The sequence below is a fragment of the Amblyomma americanum genome, chromosome 1, assembly GCF_052857255.1.
Source record: "Amblyomma americanum isolate KBUSLIRL-KWMA chromosome 1, ASM5285725v1, whole genome shotgun sequence".
NCBI lineage: Eukaryota > Metazoa > Arthropoda > Arachnida > Ixodida > Ixodidae > Amblyomma > Amblyomma americanum.
Genome location: NC_135497.1, coordinates 484053432 through 484076164, shown reverse-complemented (window position 1 = coordinate 484076164; position 22733 = coordinate 484053432). Strand labels below are relative to the sequence as shown.

Here is a 22733-nt window from a genome sequence, read left to right as displayed (position 1 = left end):
AGCTGAGAATTTTTCCTATACAGCTCTGGTATGACATTTGAATTTTCGCTAATCCTGGTCGGCGGCGCAAAACTGTGCGGTAGGCATCGCATGACATCTAACATGCTTCTAGTTGCCTTGGCAGGGGCGAATTTTTGTACACTGCTCTGGTTGACTTCTGGCCAATGCATCACATGCATTTAACTGAAAAGGTCTGAAGCGATGTAACTAAAAGGTACTTACTAATATCATACATAAATTTATTCTGATACGTCTTCAGACTTTCGATATTTTTAGTATTCTGTTGCATTTTGCAAAGCTGCAGTTCTTTTCATTGAGCCCTGATGTATGATTTACAATGTTCTGTTTATTACGTTGCCATAATTTCAGCCCTGTTTTCTTCCCCAATCGCATCCATATCATACAGCGATATCGGTATTACTTGGTTTCTGAAGAGCTTTGCCTGAATGCTCCCTAGCCAATGAGTCGACGGTGGGTAATATCATTTAGTGCTAAGTCAAATCCGTAATTGGAATAAAAAATTAGTGGGGGCACCCGTTCCATGTGCCTTGCGGATTTCGCACATACTATGAGACTAGGATACTATTTTGTGCATACTGTTTTTCCAACTGTCAGTAGCAGGTGACAACACCTTGCAAGCCACACTTTTCCAAACCCCGAACTCTCTTCCTTGCCTATGCCCGCTACGGTGGCTCAGTGGTTATGGTGCCCGGCTGTTGATCTGAAAAGCAGCATTGATCTCAGCCACAGTGGTCAAATTTCTGTAGAGGCAAAATGCTAGAGGCCCATGTTGGTACTGTGTGATGACAGCATATGAAGAACCCGAGGTGGTCGAAATTAGTGGAGCCCTCGACTACAGCATCCCTCATAGTCCGAGTTGCCTTGGGACATAAAACCCCATAAACTAAACAAAACCAGCGATGTACAGCAAAATTTATTCTCGTTAGTAGATAAGTTTACAAACAGTTAACAGTTAAAATACTTGATTGTAACTTTTTCTTTTATTTAAAGGCCTGCCCAGTTTTTACAAGTTTCCTAAATTTAAGGAAAACCTATAAAGCTCAAAAATCACCAAAAGTATCTGCATGCACAGCAGATCCCTACTTAAGAGACCCCAGCTCACGAATCTCGAGCAGTGGAAGGCTGCGTTGCTAAGCTCAGACCCAGTCGTGCAATACCGGGCTACAGAGCGAGCTATCGAGGTAGTCAGGGCCCAAGAGTTTCTGACAATCTGACCCCCTTACGCCATCAAGACCCATGTCTTCTTTTCCAAAATAAAGTTTCTCCATCCATCTGTATGCAAACTAGTGCCCTGATATAATTTCTATGCGAGTTTGCATTCATTTCCTGATACTATAATTCCGGTTATTTGCAATGAAAGTTGCCAGAAACATATACTGCGCCCATAAACACAGCAGTTTGCCTCTTAATTATCAAGAAATTCTTGTGCTTCCAAATATTCTGCTGGACAAAAATAAATTGAAAATCTTTCCTTTCTTGTCATCACATGCTAGCATATAAAGAAAAATCTGTTAAATCTAAGATGTCGGCCAGCACTTCACTACGTGATGTTATCTAAAATCACACGGCCACTGCGAGGGCTCAGTGAATATGGTGCTCAGCTAGTGAACCGAATGACACAGCGTGGCGGCTGCATTTCAGTGGACGAAAAATGCTGGAGGCCCATGTACTGTGCGATGTCAGTGCAAGTTAAAAACCCCAGATGGTTGAAATCAAAGCAGCATGGCAGAAATTCCTAGCATTAGAGACCACCAGACGCGTGGTAGAGGTTATGACGCCAACTGGAACCAGATACATGTCGGCCACCAGCCTAGACTAGCGACAACTTAAAAATCATACCAGAGTGGTATAGGAGATATTTACAGCTTTAAAACCTGCTAGAAGTGCGCTAGAGGTTATGAAACATTAACAGGAACCAGATACATGTCGGCCACTGGCCACAATTAGCGAGGGTTTGAAAGTCACATCAGACCAGTATAGAAGAAATTCACAGCATCAGAGGCCGTCAGAAGCATGCTAGAAGTAATGCAATGCCATACAAAATCAGACACATGCAGGCCACCAGCCGTGATTAGCGCACGCGAGCAACTGCAAACAAGTGTTGCATAGCGGCAATTGCATTATGTGAAAGGCCAAAGAGGAGGCGAGCATAAGAGAAGAGGATGTACAAATGGAAGCTAGCGCACACGAGCAAGCCTTGTGTAGCATGAACAGTGGTATTTGAAAAAGAAGGAGGAGGCAAGCAGAGGAAGAAACAGTCTGGGCACAGGATGGCAGCTGCGAAACTTGGCCGTACGTTCGGATGCCAAATTCAACAGGCAGTCTGGCGACATTGGCAGTTATGCCTACAGGTTAAGTTAAGCCAACCGGAATCAAGCCTGGTCACTGTGTGCCAGCCCTTAAAAGAAGCAAAAGCACTCATATTGTGAACTAACAGCAGGTGGTAAAATGAATGACATTGAAATTCCGTTCATCACCTATTTTATCACATATAATGTGAATGTCTGAATACTGCCTTATGTATGCACATAATGTGGTAGACACTTCTAATTAGCATTTGCAATAGCTCCTACAGGTCATTAGAGTCATACTTTGGTACACCATTGGGGCAATTTTCACATATACAGGCCATTTTAGCAGCATAAAGCATGTTTACAATAATGGCACAATTTGGCCCAGCTGGCACACCATTTCCACCGTTCTCCTCATAGGCACATGTGAAACCAGAGAACTTCTCCACGATCAAGACAACCTCATCACTCTCTGAACATGACTGCATTTGCATAGACGGTGGATCAAAGGATCACCAAAATGGCCAAGCAGATGTATAGAATCAGCTGCAAAGTATTCTGCTGGTAATAGAAAATGATGAGTCATACTGCACTGACTTGCAGAGCTCCACTGACCTACTCAGGTACTCAAGGCAGCAGGTCAACAAGACTAGAGTGCAAATGCTTCTGAAATGATTAGCTCATTCACACTTGGGTAATTCTATTAAAATCAAGCCCCCTCCCCTCATCAAAAACTGTATATGACTACTCACAAAGGTTTTCCAGAGGATACTTCAGAACACGTCATCATTTTTGCATGCTTTCAGGCATAGACAGCACAGCTAAGACATGCTCAGCATATTCCAACAGTGAGTGTCACCTCTGTCTCTGATTAAGTATTTTTTAATGCAAATGATACCAATGTGAAAGCTGGAGAGAGGAGGCTGGGCCATTGGCACCAGACTAAAGCTCCTTCGAAGCTGCACGCTGATGGCTGCATGGCTAGCTCAGCAGCAAACAAAAGTATTGAACTTCTGTGGCTTTACAAAAATAAATGCTTGCATGTGAGCCTTCTCTCATGAAATACTTCTGCTATCATTCTTTATTAAGAAAGTATGCAATATGTATTGCGGCCGTTTTCAGTTAAAGGGTGCTGCCAGTTAGTGTACAGGTTTTTTTCACTATTCCACCAAGCATGCTTTAACAGGGTTTTACTGCAGCTACATGGGAAAGCGAATGAAGCAGGGGTTGTGTTTCTTTAACAATTCTTGTCCTGATCCTCTCTTTAGCTTCACTGTCAGTGGTGGTTGTAACTTGTGACACGATTAACGACAGCTAAATGAGCATTACCAGTCAGTGGCTCTGGTATCGAAGGCAGAACTGACCAATGGCAAGGAAATGAAAAACAAACCAAGAAAAGAATCGTTATAAAATACAGCCTCAAGTTACGATGATAAAAGATTAGAATGCACCCACCTGCTGCAGCTGGTATTGTCACAAATGAAAAGGTCACTGCCACTTCCACAGAGCGCACAGTATGCCTGAAAGGAAAAGCCAGTCATTTGTGAACACAGCCAAGGGCACTGTGCTAAGGACAGGCAGGCTGGTATAACAAACCATATATGCCACACACGTATACCACTTAGAACACCACTTAGATCCCACTTAGAACAGCCACAGTTACAATGAATGCACGCTTGTTAACAGGGACGGTCCCAAGCGTCGAAGTATGGATTAGGGTAATGGCACTGCAACTCAGATACATCAAAATTTCTGACTGCACCACTCAGTTACAGCAAACAAGGAGGGGCCATAAATTCACTCTCCCAGTCAAAAAACCCACAACACCCACAAGCACGGAGACTGAAGAGCATCTCCCAGCCCCTGCAAAACTTTATATATGAGTTGGTGACTAAAAAAATGATAAAAAAACACGGCACTGGAACTTTTGAAAACAGCTGGCCTGGCACACACTGTTTGGCTACAAGGCATACAAGGCTCACCACTCCGTGTGTGTGTTGTAATCCCAGTCACGTGGTATACACCATCTACCGGGGCATTGGCATCTTGCATTCACAGCACTGTCTATGATCTGGGCAATATCGTCATGATGTTGGAATGTGGCATGTCAATAAACGGCTGCTATTTTCTTTCTAGTGTGCTTTACTTTCAGTGCTGCAGTGCACATAACGCGAAAAATTATTGTTTGCGGTTGTCCAGCTCAATGAGATGACATATCTGAAGCTTCGGCTAGCAATGAAGCTGCAAAAGCTCGTCGAATTGCCACAGTGCACTGGCTGTGCTTGTGATTAGCGTTGGAGGTGATTACTTGTTAAAAAGAAATCTGCCTTGAATGGCTTCCTATATCGTTACATTCTAATCGTACACAGCGCGAAGAAAAACTGCGACAGGTCTGAGGCACCTTTAAAGATGGACTTTCATTCTTCTTTGGGTCTTCTGTTTATGACCGAATGTATGCACCCAGAACCTTGTGTACACTCATTGCACTCCTACCTTTAGTGCATACGTCCTGGGGATTGTACTTACTCTTGAGAATTCGCTTTTCTATTTCACACCGATCATAACTGTGGCGGCATCGATCACAGCCGATTCAGCACTGGTGGTACCGGTCACACGCACAGTGCATTGCTTTCTCAGTCGTTGGGCAAGACTGCGACTGTGGGATTGACTATTTTAGGATAAAAAATGAGCTGACACTGAGGCAGTGATTGAATATGGAGCGTGAACACACCTAAAGTAGGTTGCCGGTTTGAATCCGTGCCACGAGCCAGACTATAACTTAACTAGGAAGTTTATGCTGCACAATACATGAAATCATATGCCACCACCCCAAAAACTCTGCGACAAACGTTGAGCCGCAATGTTCATATAAAAATTCATAAATACGTGGAATTGGGGGTACATAGGTCGCCGGTTAAAATTTCTGCCACAAGCTTGGCTCTAACATAGTAAGTTTATGCTGCACAAAACACTGAATTGTATGACACCATCCGGAACATTTTGCAGCAAACAGTTGGCCCAAAAAATTTTACACGAATGTCGGGACTATGTTGCCCGAATTGAGGTGCCTGCTAGACAGGGATATATATACTGGATTGACGCAGCTATGTTTTGAGTTGGTGCTCCAGCATCACGCTGCCACTTGTTATTTTATTCCATAATGTGACCACCTCGGTTACCATGGCAACCACTGGGATACAATGTAATTGCTATGGAGGCCACCATCTTGGATTCGATCCATGGAATCAGCATACCTTGGAGGCTCGAAACATGACCCGTGGAGCTAACGCTTTAAAACAGTTACTGTGATGCAAAAACGCCAGGCACATTTATTTTGGCTTTGCAGTGTTGCGTTGGTGAGTTTAAGCTGCAAAAACTGAGTCCAGAATAGACTACTGTGTTATCACAGTACAACAAGCCAGCATTCATCAATCAGCCTGTGGTACAGGCCTTTCGCCCTCTTGTCAGCACATAAGCTTCCCTGTGAATGCGTCACCACCCAACTTTCACCTGCGAAGTAGTATAATTTTTTCTATAAAACATAACCTAGGCAACGTGCCCAGGTTGCCCACCCCACGGTGGGCAGGTATATATATATATACACCTGGGCAGGTTGCCCACCATACAGTAGGCAGGTGAGCCACGTGGCACAAAACTGGCTGCAGACAAACACACAATGCTAAATCGAGAGAGTGGCCCCTATAAGTGCTAGCACACTAAAACAACACCTGGAGCTTCCATATAAACAGGATTAGTAATACAATGTTTTGTTCGGACTGAGTAATGAGGCTGGAGGAACCAAAACCACAATTTCATAAGACAAATCAAAAGTGCACACAAATATTCCTACCAGACTCACATCCACATCTTTGTCGAGATGAACTAGCTCTTTCCTAAGTAAGTGAGATTGTGAAAAAGCAGCAGATAGACTAGCTACCCCTTCCTTTAGTATGGCTTTACCACTTTCGATGCCCTCCTTTTTTTTTGCTTTCTTTCGCTTCACAACGGGTTCAGCTTTGTGGGCAATCTTTTTGCTGAGTGTATTTTGTTTGAAGGCTTTCGTTTTGGGATACTGGGCTGCTCAGTCTTTGTCAAGCTTTGTACTTGTCAGTTGCAGGTTTGAATTCCATGCTCAACCAAGCGGGATTGTGATAATCTGGGCCGGGAACATTTCCCGGCTATGAGTGAAAGACAACAGGTCAGTCGAGGGCATACCACGCACTGACTAGCCCAGTCATGTGTGCCTTTTTATTGACCGACGCGGTGGCACCCTCCAGTGATCAATAACGTCACATCCCTCCCACCCTAAGTTAATAAGAAAACCAAACAATTATAAGGTGATTAAGTGTAACAATGGCAGCACTTGAGTTAAGGGAAGTAGCGATGTACAGGCCGACGAACCCTGGTACCCCGTCGGGGAGGCGTGGTGACACGTGTTTGACGAGGGGACGCTGTACCTTCTGCAGCCCTTGGCTACCTTGGTTCCTCAGTTGATACCCCTGGACAGGAGATTTTAGAACTCTGATCTCTGGATATGTCGGGACTGGGCCCAGGAACGTCAGGGTCTGTGACTGTGCTGGAGGGTGGGTTATGCTCAACCTGGGGTAGTGCGTATGCCTGCCAGAGATGATCATGATGGCATGTCCAACGTGGTCCGTCTGCCAGTTAGAGGACCAATGAAAACACTCCCTCCTGGGCTGTGACTACAGCCGGCACCCATGCAAGCTCTGGCCGAATGTTTCTAGAAAATACCTGATCCCCAGGCAGTCCCTGAATCTGAGGTTTCGTTCGTTGCTCGCATCTGATCTTCTGCTTGAGCTGTTTTTGCTGTACAGTGGCCCTTAGATCCAGCCAGAGCAGGCCCATTGCAGTCTTCATTTCTCGTCCCAGCAGTAGCTCTGCGGGGCTGCATCCCGTGACTACATGTGGTGTCGATCAATAAGTCAGCAAAAAGCGTGCAATTTGTGCCCGAAGGTCCCCAGGACCAGCCATCTGCAACTTCCGCTTTACGGTCTGAACAGCACGTTCTGTAGCGCTATCGGACACTGGATGGTACGGCAGTACCAGCATCCATCTCACCCCATTCTTCTTCAAGAATGTTGCATACAGGTCACTAATAAACGCTGGACCATTGTCGGACACCACAATGTCGGGTAACCCCCGGTTCGCAAACATGACTCTCAAGACGCAATGGTGGCTTCTGCAGATGGCGAAGAAACTTGGAACACCTCAATCCATTTAGAAAATTCATCCACTGCAATGAAAAAGTAAGTGTTCCAGTATGGCCCCGCATAGTCCACATGAAGTCTAGACCAGGGTCTGTCCGGGAACGGCCAGGGCATGACGGGTATTGGCCGTGATGTTCACTGCTGCTCCTGGCACGTTGAGCACCCCTGGACGGCAGCAATGATATCGTCATCCATTGCAGACCACCACACATGGCTCCGCGTTACAGCTTTCATCTTGGATATCCCTAGATGGCCCTCATAAAGCAGCCTCAAGACGTCGCATTGGAGTGATGCAGGGACCAACACACGGTTGCCCCAGAGCACGCAGTTCATTTGCACACTCATCTCGGAGAACCGTGTTTCATACGGTTTCTCCTCAAGCCCCATGTCCAGCTGGTGGCCAGTCCACAAGGCTTCCCTCACTTGCAATACCACTGGATCTCGAGCAGTGGTGTCAGCAACAGCAGTTGACAGCATTCACAGGTATACTGCCACCAGCATGAAGACGTCAACAGGGCAGTCCACGGAAAACTGTTGTGGGAAGTGGCAGGCGACTCAGTCCGTCTGCATGTGCTAGGTGGCTACCAGACCTGTAGCTTAGTGTATATCGGTACCCAGACAACAGCACGGCCCATCATAGCACCCTGGGAGAGCAGGAATCTGGGACAGGTCTGTCTGCTGCGAGCAAACCTAGTAGTGGCTTGTGGTCAGTGACGGCTTCGAACGGATCACCCCACAAGTACTGTCTGAACTTTGTGACCCCAAACACGAGCGTTAACGCTTCCTTGTCCAACTGGCTGTAGTACTTTTCTGCAGCCGGCAGACTTCGAGACGCAAAAGCAATGGGACGCACTTCCCCCGACGTCTCGCGCTGTGCCAAGACTGCCCCCAGCCCGTAAGTTGAGGCATCTGTGATCACGACAGTCGGCCTTGCAGGGTCAAAATGTGCTAAAACTCTTGCGGACATAAGCAGCTCTTTGCGTTTCCAGAAAGCTTGCTCCTCTTCAGATGTCCAGCACCACCGGGCCCCTGCCCCCAACCAGCGGTTCAGGGGGTGTAACACACTAGACAGGTTTGGCATGAACCATCTATAAAAGTTGATCAGGCTCAAGTAGCTCTGTAGCTCCTTCACATTCTGAGGCACTGGTGCTGCCAGCATGGCTTCGGTCTTGGTTGGGTTCGGTTGAAGACCGGCTGCACTGATGATGTGCCCTAGATACTCCACCTTAGGTACCAGGAACTCGCATTTAGAAAGCTTCAGCCGCAGCCCGGCTCTCCTCAGCCGCTCCTTGACTCGGCACACATTAGCCCAATGGTCACTGTCATTGGCGCTGGTCGCCAGTATATCGTCAAAGTATACCGTGACATGGTTAAGATTGTGCAGAAGGTTCTCCATCTCGCATTGGAATATAGCCGGGGCTGACGACACCCCAAACGGAAGTCGGGTGAACTGGTACAAGCCCTTCGGAGTGTTGATGTTGACAAATTTTTGAGAGTCTTCATGCAGCTTAGCCTGCTGGTATGCATCTCTCAGGTCGAGCTTTGTAAACTTAGTGCCCCCCGTTAGCCTAGCAAACAGCTCCTAGATGCGAGGGATTCGGTTTGACTCCAGCACCGTCACTGGGTTTACTGTCATCTTGAAGTCGCCGCACAGGCAAACGCGGCCATCCTGCTTTACTACGGGAACGATAGGCGCGGCCCATTCGGACGTCTTTACAGGGCGGATGACTCTCTCATGCTCCATCCTCTGCAACTCCTCGGCAACTCTGTCTCGTAGCGCGAACAAGACGACCTGCAGTTTTAAAAATCTTGCCTTAGCACCCTCTTGCACGGTAATTTGGGCAGTCACGCCGTCAAGGGTGCCCACTTCCTCCGAGAATACCTTAGAATTGACTCACCACTTCTTCCACGGATGTCACCGCATTGACTGTTTCTGGCTTGCCGATTCCGAGCTGCAATTCTTTCATCCAACTTTTTCCGAACAGTGTTGGGCACGGGCTGTTCACTACAAACAAAGGCAGCACACATTCGCTTTCACCGAGCTTCACGGTTGCCACGAACTTGCCTACCACCGGCTTCGTGTCGCCGGAAAATCCTCTGACCTGTACCTCCCATGTCTCCAGTATCACCGAGGGAAACAGCTGCGTAAACTTCCTCTCGCTGATAGTTGACACACTGGCGCTGGTTTCAAGCTTCATGTCCGTCACCCCATTGATGGAAACTTTAACACGCACTGGCTCTTGCCCTGGCCACTTGAAGCGTCCACAGGTCGTACGCTCCCTCCTTCGACCTGTATTCTGTCGCCACCAGCTCGTCGTCCAGGTTGTGGACAGGTTTTGGTCCATTCCGGAACCTTGCTTTTGCAGTCTGTAATGTGCTTGACCGGGAGCTCTGGCCAGATGACTTCTCTGCTCGCACTTGAAGCAAACGCTGCTCATGTGACAGCATTGGGGTGCCCGATGATTCCCCCACAGCAGAAACAAGACCCACTTGCCTGCTGCTTGGTTTTCACAACAGTCACAGACTCCTTGGATTGTACTGGCGTTGTTTGGAGTAGCTGAGTACATAATGCACGGGAATCTTTTTGTGCAGCCTCCATGGCAATGACGGTATTCTTTGCGGTCTCAAACTCCAAATCTGCCATTTCCAGCAACCAAGTCTGCATGGTGACATCGTTGACGCTGCTCACGATTTGGTCCCGCAGCATCCGCTCTCGAAACGATGCGAACTTGCACTCATCGGCAAGCTTCTTTAGTGATGCAGTGAAGTCGCTAACTGGCTCTCCGTCCTGCCGGTGTCGAGAAAAAAACTTGAAACAGGCCACAACCACCGATTCATTTGGTGAGTAGTGCTTATTCAGAGCTTTAAAAATTGCAGCCAAGGTGGTGTCGGCAAGCTTCGTAGGGGCTAGCAGGCTCCACAGCAGCGAGTATCTTTCTGATCCACAGCACGTCAGAAACACAGCAGTCTTCGCTTCAGCGATGTCATTCGCTGCGAAGTACAGTTCCACCCATTCACGATACTCGGTCCAAATCCGACGTACCCACGTCGAATGGTTCCACCTTCCCGAAAAAAGACATGGCCTATACGGGGGGGGGGGGGGGGGGGGGGGTGCGGATAACGCAGACGTGACCGTGGTTTATCGCTCAACACCAGTTGTGATAAACCGAGCCGGGAACATTTCCTGGCCACGATTGAAAGATAACATGCCAGTCCAGGGCATACCACGCGCTGACTAGCCCAGTTATGCGTGCCTTTTTATTGACCGACACGGTGGCACCCTCCAGTCATCAATAACGTCACAGAGATAACACTTAAAAACTCTTGACAGCCTCAATTATACTTCCCAGAGAGAGTTTGCCATGATCATGATGTATGTCACAACTTTCACTAAAGCCCCTTTCAATGTCAGCATTATCAAAGGCAGCTTTGACGAACACTGCTGTCAAAAGGTACTTTGAGACCCATTACTCCTACTGAAGGTAAACACACACTGGCAAGCAGCATCCAGTTGTTTACATGGGTAATGGTGCAACGGTTTAGTTACAGAAGTGCAAACTTTAACATCAAGACTGGTGCTTGATGGGGTGAAACCATTCCTGTATCTGCTGCATTCAGTTTCTCATTTTCCACTTCTCTCCTTTTGAATGGTAGTAGGGTGAATAAGCTTGCAGTTTGCCAGCAGACCGCTATCAAGGTGCAGTTCCAAAAGTAAGCAGCCAGCAGCCTTGACATAAAAGGCACGTTAACCAAGTCAGAATAACTTCTTTCATTAGCTCGTCCAATTTGCAATAGTCGTTTTGCCATCTCTACTAATCCTCTTTCCATGCACCCGGATACTTCAAAGTTAATTCATTTCTCCCGTTAGGTCATGGTTAACGTCCACAAGCACAAAGCTGCAAAGAATCTTCCCGATTAGTACAATACTTTATACATCACGTTACGAAGAGGTCCAGGTCATTGGAATAATGCATAGACTGCAATGAACAGCTCTGCCTCATTTTTTAAATACAGTACAACCACATTAATTCAAAGTCCACCTGGCCGGTAAAAATAATAGAATTTAGTTAGTTCTCGATTTACCCGACATCGAACCAAACCGAGAAAGGCTAGCATGAAACACTGTTCAGTCACTTGCATGCCTTAGCAGTTACTACTCAAGAAGCAATGCTCAACAATTAACTCCTTCTAGAGCGGGATCTCGTTAGGCCTCGCTGTGGTTGCTGCGTCACACTCTGTCGCCCGAAATCAGGTCATGCCAACTTTGACCTCTACAGAACATGACCGCGCATCTCTATCGACATATGCACTTGTTAAGTGGCAAAGTACTTCGCAGCTCGCCAGCACTTCTTGACTCCAATGCCCTTGGCATGTGACAGGGCGGCGGTGGCCAGATAAGTCACATCGTCAGGTTAGTGGCACACCACAGCTGTAGGGCATATGTGCAGAAAAACATCTGTTGATTGAAAAGGAGGGGCCAGACTGTTCACGTGGTCCATCTGGCACTGGTACAGCGAGTGCGGCGTGGGGGGCAACCGACACTAAAAAGAAACTATACTCTGTGACACTGTGCCACGCAACACCATGTGACGTCCCCTCACCGCACGTTGAGTCGGAGTATTGCCGGTTTTCACGTAATGGTGTGTGAAGTATTTAAGAGTTCGATTTGACATCACATTTGCTTATTGAAGGCTCACAATACAAATGCTGCAATGCTTTCTTATCGATGTAATTGAGGGCTCTCAAACTTAGAAGTGCACTTAGATGATCCTACACCAAGGCGAACCCAGGCTTTCAAATTAACCAAGCTGATGCAAGCTTCTTTGAAACATTCCAGTAAAATTTACCTCACAAATCACAGGGCCACGAAATTCTATGAATAATTTGTGATTTTTAATGACCCCAGATCATATTATTGAGGATTTACTGCATTGCTTTTGTCAGCGTGTCTTCCTGTTTGAGATTTTAAAAGAGGTGCTTGCAGTTGCTATTATCTGAACGACCTCACTACTTCTGTTGGATTACTGACTTTAACGAGCCTACCGCTGCTTTCACATAATGCAGGAACGAGCCAGAACTAGCGCCCTAGCACACCAGTGAGCCATGGGCATGCGTGATGGGGCTTACGACTTTGCACATGTGCCGTGGTCAACTACCACTCGCAAATATAAGATTGCATAGCTAAACGATTAGGATTAAAAGCAGCCACCATGTGTGTAAGCCAGACTTTCGACATGAAACTGTGACACTCAAACTGAGGACTTATAAACAAGTGTGAATAGAAACCACCACAAACAGTTCCACAAGTTTACTTTCAGCTTGCAAATGGATGTCCGACTCGAACAGCCGGATATGTGCAAGCGCAGAATAAAGGCTGGGTGCAATGGAGCACTTTCATTCTATTTGCTAGCTGTGCAGCGCTCTTTCGATAAAATGGATGGTAGTATTGGCCCGATTTTTTTCATTTAGCTATGCTTTTGGCGCTGGTCTGGTGCAATTTGTCACTGAAATGCCTGTTCGGTGCAAGATGAAGCAGTGAACCATTAGTGCCGGAGTTTGGAGCAATTGGAGCAGTACTTCCATCACTGAGACTAAGACTGACTAAGATTAGCACGCCCACCGTGGAGACAGCATAATGGCCAAAACGAGACTATCACTTCATCACCACTTGACCACCACAGCGTTCAGCAGCTTCCAATGCATTGCCCCACAAAGACACCTGCACATTTTTGGAACTGTGAATATTGTTACCACTTTTTGTATAGAGCCATCACCGCTGTGATGAAAGAGAATTCCGCAAAGGTGCACAAACAAAAACATGCCGCGCAAGCGCTGCACAAGATGCAGTTGCATGGGTTTGTTTCTACTCTCCCATGCAGCTTAAAAAATGTATTTTGTGGATACAATAGAGGAAGATACTGAAGGATTACAGTGGCTGCCAGAAAAATAGTACAGAACACATGAGTGACAGAACTTAGCCAGCTCCGCACATGCTCCCTCTTCGCTGCAGCATCCCCTCAACCGACAACTGCTCAGGCAGACGGAAAGCTACCTCAGAGCGTTTGGGATGTTCTGTGTGTGCGGAACAATCATGCAAGCCACCAAGCCTTCCAAATTCTAAAGATGCTTGCTGCACTTGCAGGGAATAAAAAAATCCTCTATAGACAGTGATGTACAATTTTTTCACACATTGTGTTCAACTAATATGTTTCCTGGCTGGTATGTTTCTTATTGCATAATCCCATGAAAAAAATGCAACCGAGGGGTTCCGTTGTAATGATAAAAGTAATGCCACAATTAAGTAGGTGAAATACTGTGTAAACAAGTCACTGAGTGAGGCAACACAAAAACAGGCAGTGCTGGTAGCTAGCATAGACATTGTTGTTCAGTGCTAAGCAGGAAATATAATGATATCCATTACAAAGATCATTAAGAGCCCTACTGGTTAGGGAAATGCATGTACACAATTCACTACCCAAATGCAGTCTCAAAGGTTAAAGTGAAGCACAACATAAAAATGTAATAATTAAAACCATAAAAGCAGTGCAACATGCTAGAATACTTAAATTCTAAGGCATGCAGATAATAAAGCCCTCACTACCATGAAGTTGATTTATTATCATTACTGGTACATAGTCTCACAGTGGCAGCAGAAAGCAAGAAGACAGAGGAAGGCTTTTATAACTATTTATTGGGTGAGCTTGTACCCTTAAAAGAGACTCGGTGGCAGTAATAGTGGCAAGCACACTTGATAGTTACTGAATCAAAAGCCTGGGACTATAAGCCATGATCTATCTAAATGTTACTCAAAACTTAGAATAGTTTGAAAGTAGTTTCTGCTGTTCAATTCGCACCTCACTTTCACTGTTCAAACCGTTTCGACCTCCTAAACACTAAGAAATTATGGACCTCCTGTTTATTACAGCAAAACCTGTATTAGCTTTGTGTAAGCCATTTAGGGGCGTGGAGCCGGTGAGATGGCCGTGATCTTTACAAGCTTTCTACTGCTTACGCAGGTTTTTCCGACGAGCATTTCCAAGACAGTTCACCCTGATGGACTTCCATTCAACGATGTGTGCCTGGCCCTGGTCGACCGAAATTCTGCATCGTCGCCTGAGTTGCTCGACACCTACGAATCGCAACTGTGCCCAGCCAGTGGCGGTTTTGGACATTTTGTATTTCCAAGCAGGCAACGTTGTCATATGGGCATCGATGCTGCCAGGTGTTGGCTGCAAAAACACCGGAGCAGCACTGTGACGACAGGGTGTGGAGCCGGCAAGATGGCAGTGAACCCTACAAGCTTTCTACTGCTTACGCAGGTTGGTTTTTCTGCCTTTGAAGGCATCCCGCTATGTTTTGCAGGTTCCACCCCAAGTGCTTGATCTGACTTTTGACTGTCGGTGATGCGGTTTCATGCGATCAAATCATGTGCATGTCAAGAGACATTTTTCACTTTTACGTAGCCCAGCATTTTATTTGTTAACTTTGCTGCTCTGTGGTGGAGATGTTGAGTCTAACCAAGGTCCATCAACTCAGCAAATTCAAGAGCTGTTGAATGGTCAAAGTTCAATACTTTCGAAGTTGTCACAGTTTACCATGGACGTGTCTGACATAAAAGCTTGGCTTCCTTCTTTGGAAACAAAGGTGCAGAAGTTTGGTACCATTGAAGTTGCCTTAACTAGTGTCGAAGATCAGCAACGACACGATCATGAAATGTTGATAAGAATCGCTAAAAAATAGATGATTTTGAAAAACTGCGCAATAATTTGATCTTTTACGGCCTAATTGATTCTGATCCCAATGAGACGGCAGCCACGTCTGAGGAGCTCATCAGAGAACAGTGTACTATGAAGCTTGAATTATCTTTGGTATCCATCAAATGTGCTCACAGGCTCGGTACATACTCTGAAGGTAAGATGCGGCCTATCATTGTACGTTTTAGTTCTTTTAGAGCACGCCAGCTTGTGCTTTCAAAGGCATACAAGGCCAAGGGATTGAGCGCTGCATTTTAGAAAGACTTTTCTCGTACTTTCCGAGATAAGCGAAAGAAACTATGGCTTTACGCCAAGAAAAATAAGGAAAGCGGAGTGAAACTGGTCCTGAAATAAGATATGCTTCACATGGGCAGCGGTGCTTTCAATGGGATAGTGAAGCCGAAGCTGTACGGGAGATATGACGAAGTAGAGCACATGCCGTGACTTGCCCTATCAGCGTTTTGTTGATCAACTGCCACAGTATAAAAAATAGTTGATGACTTTCATTTTCTTCTTGATACAGTTCAACCGACTATTATACTAGGCAAAGAATCGTGGCTTGACTCGACTGCCCTCAGTGCTGAGGTATTTTCCAGCATATACAAGTGTTTTCGTAGAGACCACTCTACACATGGCGGAGGGGTGTTTATACTTGTTCACAACGATATCCCATGTGTTCAGCTGGAATTGTTGGAAAATGAAACTGAATTGATATTTTGTAGAATAAGGTAGCTGAATGGAAAAACACTGGTCCTTGGGTCATTTTATAGGCCTCCTGGTCCGTCGTTACAGCCACTGCTTTGTTTAATTAATTTTCTTGAAATAATCAACAATGATTCTTTTGTTCTGGGGGGACTTTTTTTCCAGATAATGAATGGTCAGCTAGCGAACCAAGAGAAACAGCTCGAGGGCGTTTATATTGAACTTTTTTTGATATAATGGACAAAAGAAGTTTTTCTCAGTATGCTCGTGACTCATCGGGAACTGATGGAACTGGCCATGTACTTGACCTCTGGCTTTGTAACTTGCCTGATGTTGTATGCAATCTACGGGTGTTGCCAGGGCTGAGCGGCCACAATATTGTTCTCGTAGATTTAACAGCTGTGTATGCAAAGGTTGTGAAAACACCTGAGGGAAAGCTTTATTCCTATAGCAGGGCGGATCAACGCTGCTTTTGAGACGTACTTCCCAACTTACGATGCCCTTGTGGGTAGCCTAAATATAGAACTTTGGAATATTTTAAAACAGAAACTGTTTGATCTACGCGAAGATTTTTGTACCGTCTAGAATTATATCGTCTAAGAGAGCTCAAGACAGACCATGGTTTAATGCTGAGTTACGTGCATTAATTCGAAACCAGCGCCGATTGTATCAGAGGTACAAGGAATCTAACTTGTCGGAGTGTTTGGCCTTGCTGAAAGGAATAAAAATTGAATTCAGATAAAAATCCTGCATTGCAAAAGACTTCTATTTTTCGCATCCAGGTGAAAGGCTTGTCACGGACACCAAAGAATTTTGGAGGTATGTGAAACGTAATGGCAAAGAAAAATGATCTGTACCCGCTTCAAAAAATGGTGTGGAAATCATTTATCACAATGAGGAAAAAGTTGAATGGTTTAGCCGTTATTTCTCATCTATGTTTACGCAGTCTAGTTCATGCGAGGTCTCTCTTTGTCTGTGGAGATTGACCATATGCTGGAAGTCAATTTCTGTGCTAGTGGAGACTGTAAATTGTTGAAAGATATGAACCAGGCCAAGGCATGTGGTCCTGATGACATTCACAAAACAATTGTAAGATACTGTGCAGATACGTTATGCTTTTACTTTATGCGGTTGTTCCAAAAGTCCCTCAATGAAATTGTCTTGCCATGTGATTGGAAGTTAGTGCGAGTTGTTCCTATTAAGAACAGTGGTATGAGAAACTCCATTCAGAACAACAGACCAATTTTCTTGACTAGTATCCCTTTTAATGTTATGGAGCATGTAATATACAGCTGCGTCATGACTCATTTAACCCAACATAATCTCTTAATCCCTGCCAACATGAATTCAGGAAAGCTTTATAGTGCGATACACAGGAGTTTATCCACGATTTGGCCTTGGCTATTGATAAGCAACAGGTTGTTTACTGTACTTTCCTAGATTTCTGCAAAGCCTTCGATGTAGTTGAGCATAGCTTCCTCCTTACCAAATTTGAAGCTTATAAGCTTGACTGTAAAATTATTAAATGGATTGCCGAATATTTGTTGTTACGGAGACAGCCTGTTGTTCTTTAAGATGTTTTTTCCCAATACACACCTGTGACTTCGGGAGTTCCCAAGGGTTCTGTGTTGGGTCCACTTTAGCTTTTGTTATATATTATTGATATTTAAATTGGTATATGGTCTTCATTTAGAATGTTGATGAATGTGTTGTTTATGGAGTAATTAGTGCAAATTCTGATTCACAAGTCTTGCAAGGCGATTCAGACACCATAGCAGGTTGGTGTGCGTGTTGGGATATGTCATTAAATATAAACAAAGCTGCTCACGTCACCTTCACAAGAAAACACTCTTGCCATCCGTATAGGTATAGAATTCGTGACATTACCTTAGGCACAAGTAAGGAATTTGAATATTTGAGTTTTTTTTATATCTGATTTACAATGATACAGGCACGCGGATTATACTGGAAATAGGGCGGCATAAGTTTTGGGTTTGTTGAGGAGGAATTTCAGTCATCTCCCAACTAACTTAAAAACCCACCTCTACTTCTGTCATGTTCGGCTAATACTTGAAAAATATAGCCACAGCCATAATGCATAGCGCTTTTGAGGCTGAGGTGCCCTCCATGAAGCGAGACACTGCATCGTTCCTTTCCTTAAACAAACTGGCAGCTCACTCCCACCTTTCCCCTCCATCAAAACGTGGCTGACATGGTCAGGTTCGAACCCGCGCACTCTCGCTCAGTAGCTGAGTGCCCTAACCATTGAGCCACCATGGCAGATGGAGCCCGATGGTGATGATTATAATGATTTTTTATGGCACAAGGGCATCGGGCCAAAGAGCACCACGGCAAAAAATTCTATGAGGGACATCAAATAAAGCTTCAAAATGCACCTCACACTACATTCTGAACCAAAGTACAAAGACAGTGTCACTTTCTTTTCCAACATTTTAAAGGTAATTAAAACAACTTTGGCACTGGGCTTTGAAAGCTGCCAGGGGCAGCCAGCTTTTTCACGACCTTGGGACAATGCACAAAGTGTGCAAGTGAGGAGAAGGTGGCTACAAATATGAAAAGAAGTCAATGCGGGTCGTTGTGAAAGAGAAGGCACCGAAAGAGCTGAGTGGAGTAGGGAAAGCAAAAAAGGCAAATGGACGCAGGACTGGACAGCACAAAACATTGAGTAGTGGAGGAACGGAGGTGATGGTGGCTGCTGCTGCATGGCAGACTGCGTGCATTAAAGCATTGGAGACTTTTGTTTGCTCTATTGTGGTGCAAACATCGGAAACATTGCCTTTTATATATCGTCAATGTATCTGCTGCTTCTGTACCTCAGCATGCAGTCTACATTCCTTTGGAGGAACCCTGGCCTATGGTTGGTGTGAATAGTTTGAGAATGCAATATAACTGTAATATTATTTATTTTAAAACTCTCCCGAGTACTCATATTTCCATTTCACATTATATTCGTATTATTTAAAATAGTAATTTTTTCATCATACTGCTATTTCTACTGATGTCCATACAGCAGTGGCATAGAAAATGAGAATGTGACTGCTAACACTTAATTCTATAAAAAAACTCAAATCCGCAATTTTTCATGAAATCACAGAAAACTAGGGGCCTTAGTCATTGCATCGTGCCACAATGCAGTCGACAGCTAGCTGTTAGCCTGACTGGCAGCGATCCTCTTGTGTTAGAGCACCACAATAACAGACACAGCTTGTGCAGGATAGCGGAACAGGTGAAGTTGAGGCCAGCGTATGCTGCTGCGGTTTTTGCGGTGACAGCTTTGAAGCCTAAGGTGATTCTATTTGCGATTACCTTAGTAAACACCTTGTAGGCAACAGACAGCAAGCTGATCGGTCTGTAATTTTTCAAGTCCCTGACATCTGCTTATAAATTAAGATAATGTTAGCATTCTTCCAAGCTTCTAGTATGCTCGAGGTGATAAGGCATTGCGTATACAGGGTGGCTAGTTTTTCTAGCACAATCTCCCCACCATCCTTCAAAAGATCTGGCATTACCTGATCCTCACCTGCTTCTTTTCCCCTTTGCATTGGTTATAAGGCTTTCTTCCTCTTTCGATACTGATTGGATGACGAATTGCTGTTCGCTCCTTCGTTAACGTTCTGATTACATTGGCTACTGCATAGATTTGTGTAAAACTCTTCGGCTACTTGAACTATCTTATCCATATTTCTAAAGACATTGCCCTCTTTGTCTCTAATTGAACACATCTGGTTTTCGCCTGTGCATAGTTTCCTCTCCATGGCATTTAGGCTACCTCTGTTCTTTGAAGCACGCTTGATTTTCTCCATATTAAACCTCATGTCGGCTACCTTGCGCTTATTTATAAACTTTGATATCTCTGCCAGTTCTACTTTGTCCATAGGGTTAGACACTTTGTAGCACTCTGTAGCACTGAAGCAAATTAGCATTGAATTACCAAATTAGGAGGAGTCTGGAGCACTAAAATTCCAAACCTGGAGCACTGTGGAACAATAAAACCCTGCTTTAGAAGCCTTCTGGAGCATGTAGCTTTTAGTTTCCAAAGGTTGGAAAACAATGCTAGAAAGTTCGAGTGTGATGTAAAGATGTGCTGCACCATTAGGATTGATATTACAGTAAAAGCTCAGTAATTCGAACTCACAGGGGCTGCAAAATTGATCAAATTAAGCGAAGTTCGAAATATCGAATGGGCACTAGAATGAGTGATCATTGCACTCCACCGTCCAGACATAACACGAAGCAGTCACATCTAGACTCGTTATCGTGAGCTAGGCGCTACTACATGCTTGTGGCGGGCGGTTCTGAGAATTAAATTCATGCAGTCTTAATGGCAACGGAAATAAACTAATCAGCAAGTTACAGTTGAATCCCGGCACAACGAATTCCGCTGCAACGAAATTTTCACCACAACAAAGTATTTTTCATTTCCCGCGAAATCCCTATAGGAGTTAATGTATTAAAATTCCCTCGAAAACGAATTACTTTGTGGGCATGCATTTGCTTCTACGAATTTTTCGCCAGCCTTCACCGGTCAGTGGCCCGCCTTCAAAAGTTGGGTGCTGTATGAGATTATTCCCTGCTAAAGCAGTGGCTTGGAGCAGCTAAATAATGCATGGAATGTATGTTTATTACATTTTCATGTATTCTTTATTACAAAATTTGGTTGGGAGTCGTTTATTTGTCATAGGGAAGCAGCGAGGGGACTTGTTGGCGCCGTGCGAATGCCACCGGCCGTACGAGGGCCAAAGACAAATCCAAATCCAGTCGCCAGCCTCCCCTCCCCGCCTTCTCCGCAGCCCTTGCCGCCATTTTCTCGTGTGTGTCGGTGTGTGTTGATCGTCGATCTCTCGCTGCCGTCTGATCTTGTCGATCGCCTCTGCCATGTCGCCGCCAACGAAAAAGTGAAAGTTTATTTCGCTAGAAGAAAAGGATAAAATTATCGCCGAAGAGGAAAGCAGGAAGAAGGCAATTATTGCCGCAGATTTTGGCATCGCGCCAAGTTCGCTATCGACGATTTTGAAGAATAATGACAGCATTAAGAAGGCAATTTCATCGGGCACTTCAGCGCATCACAAGAAAGTGACGCAACCAATGTAGGAAGAGCTCGACAAGGCTGTCTATGCTTGGTTCGTCGACACGCGAGCAACAAACATGTCCCTGAGTGCCAAAATTGTACAGCAGAAGGCCCTAAATTATGCTTGTTTGCTAGGGCTGAACGACTTTAAGGCAAGCATAGGATGGCTGAATCGCTTTGAAGAAAGACATAACATCGTCGGCAAGGTTTTGTGCGGTAAATCGGCATCTACGGACGTTGACAGCGCATCAGCATGGGCGGCGGACAACATGACTGACATAATGAGCAGTTACGCTCCGTCTGATATTTATAATGCAGACGAGACGGGCCTCTTCTATGAGATGATGCAAGAGAAGATGCTTGATTTTAAAGGGCAGCATTGCCACGGAGGCAAACATAGCAAGAAACGAGTGACTGTGCTGCTGTGCACAAATGTGGATGGGTCCGACAAACGCCCCTGTTAGTTACTGGCAAAAGTGCAAAACCGCGCTGCTTCAAGGGGAACAGGAGCCTACCTGTCAAGTACGTGGCAAACAGCCGGTCGTGGATGACCCGTGCCATTTTTGCTGACTGGGTGGTGGCACTTGACCGCGACATGAGCAGACAAAATCGAAAGGTTCGTTTGCTCTTGGACAATTGTTCAGCACAACGCATTGACGATGTCAAGCTGTTAAGTGTGGAGCTGAAGATATTCCCGCCGAACTGTACCTCAATCATTCAAACCCTGGACCAAAGCATCATCCGGAGCATGAAGTCTTCCTACCGGGAGAGGTTGATCCAGCGGCTTCTCCTGAACACTGACACTGGTAGGGAGACGAAAGTCGATCTTTTCATAGCTTTAGAAATGACGGCTGCAGCATGGAGAGCAACACGGTGCAGCGTGATCCGCAACTGCTTCAAGCACACCGGGTTTGTCGACAGCAAGGCGACCAGCACGACTGCAGCCGTGGAAAGTGTGCCATCGTCATCGACTCCGGGGATTGACGTTGCTTGGAAATCGCTCCAGGAAGCTGCAAACGTCCCTGCTGACATAGTGCTGGATGATTTCCTCGACGCTGACGTGGACGTGATTGTCCACGAGGAACGAAGCGATGAAGACATCATCAAAATTGTTCGCGAGCCGGAACAGCCGTCCGATCATGAAGACGACTCCACTCAAGATTTGCCTGCCCGGCAGCCTCATGCCAGGTACTGTATGCCTTCAACGTTATTAGAAAATTCTTTGGCACACACGATGACGAGGTTGCGATGTCGCTGTTAACAGAGTGCGAGAGTCGCGTGACGCCGCTGCTGGCAGTGAAATGTAAGCAGGCTAACCTCACAGATTTCTAGCAATAAAACTATGTTTTGCTGAAGTTATTGCCTTGCATTTTCGGTTAATTTCTCGACAGCAAAATTTCGCAACAACCAAATTTCTCGCGCGTCCCGTCGATTTCGTTGTAGCGGGATTCAACTGTATGTGCCAGAAACAAGTACTGGAATGCATTCACGTGAGCAGTGAGTTTTTAGTGCTGGAATATATGATGCTATTTACGCTCCAAAACATGTTTATTTACGAGGAAGGGTTGTAAAAATTAAAAGTAACCAGATTTGTATTTGCTTGCATTTCTTCAAGACTCCATCAGCATCATCTGCAGCTTGCCCAAGA

General features: G+C 45.4%; 1 protein-coding gene across 2 annotated transcripts in view; it reads right to left on the bottom strand.

Moving 5' to 3' along the window:
• Nucleotides 1–22733, bottom strand: part of LOC144116076 (DNA (cytosine-5)-methyltransferase 3B-like) — a 297915-nt gene that overhangs the window by 121228 nt on the left and 153954 nt on the right. For both annotated transcript variants that reach the window (XM_077650730.1, XM_077650731.1), the window contains exon 9: nucleotides 3768–3832. In XM_077650730.1, coding sequence (XP_077506856.1) covers nucleotides 3768–3832 — 65 coding nt within the window. The remainder of the gene's footprint in view (nucleotides 1–3767; nucleotides 3833–22733) is intronic.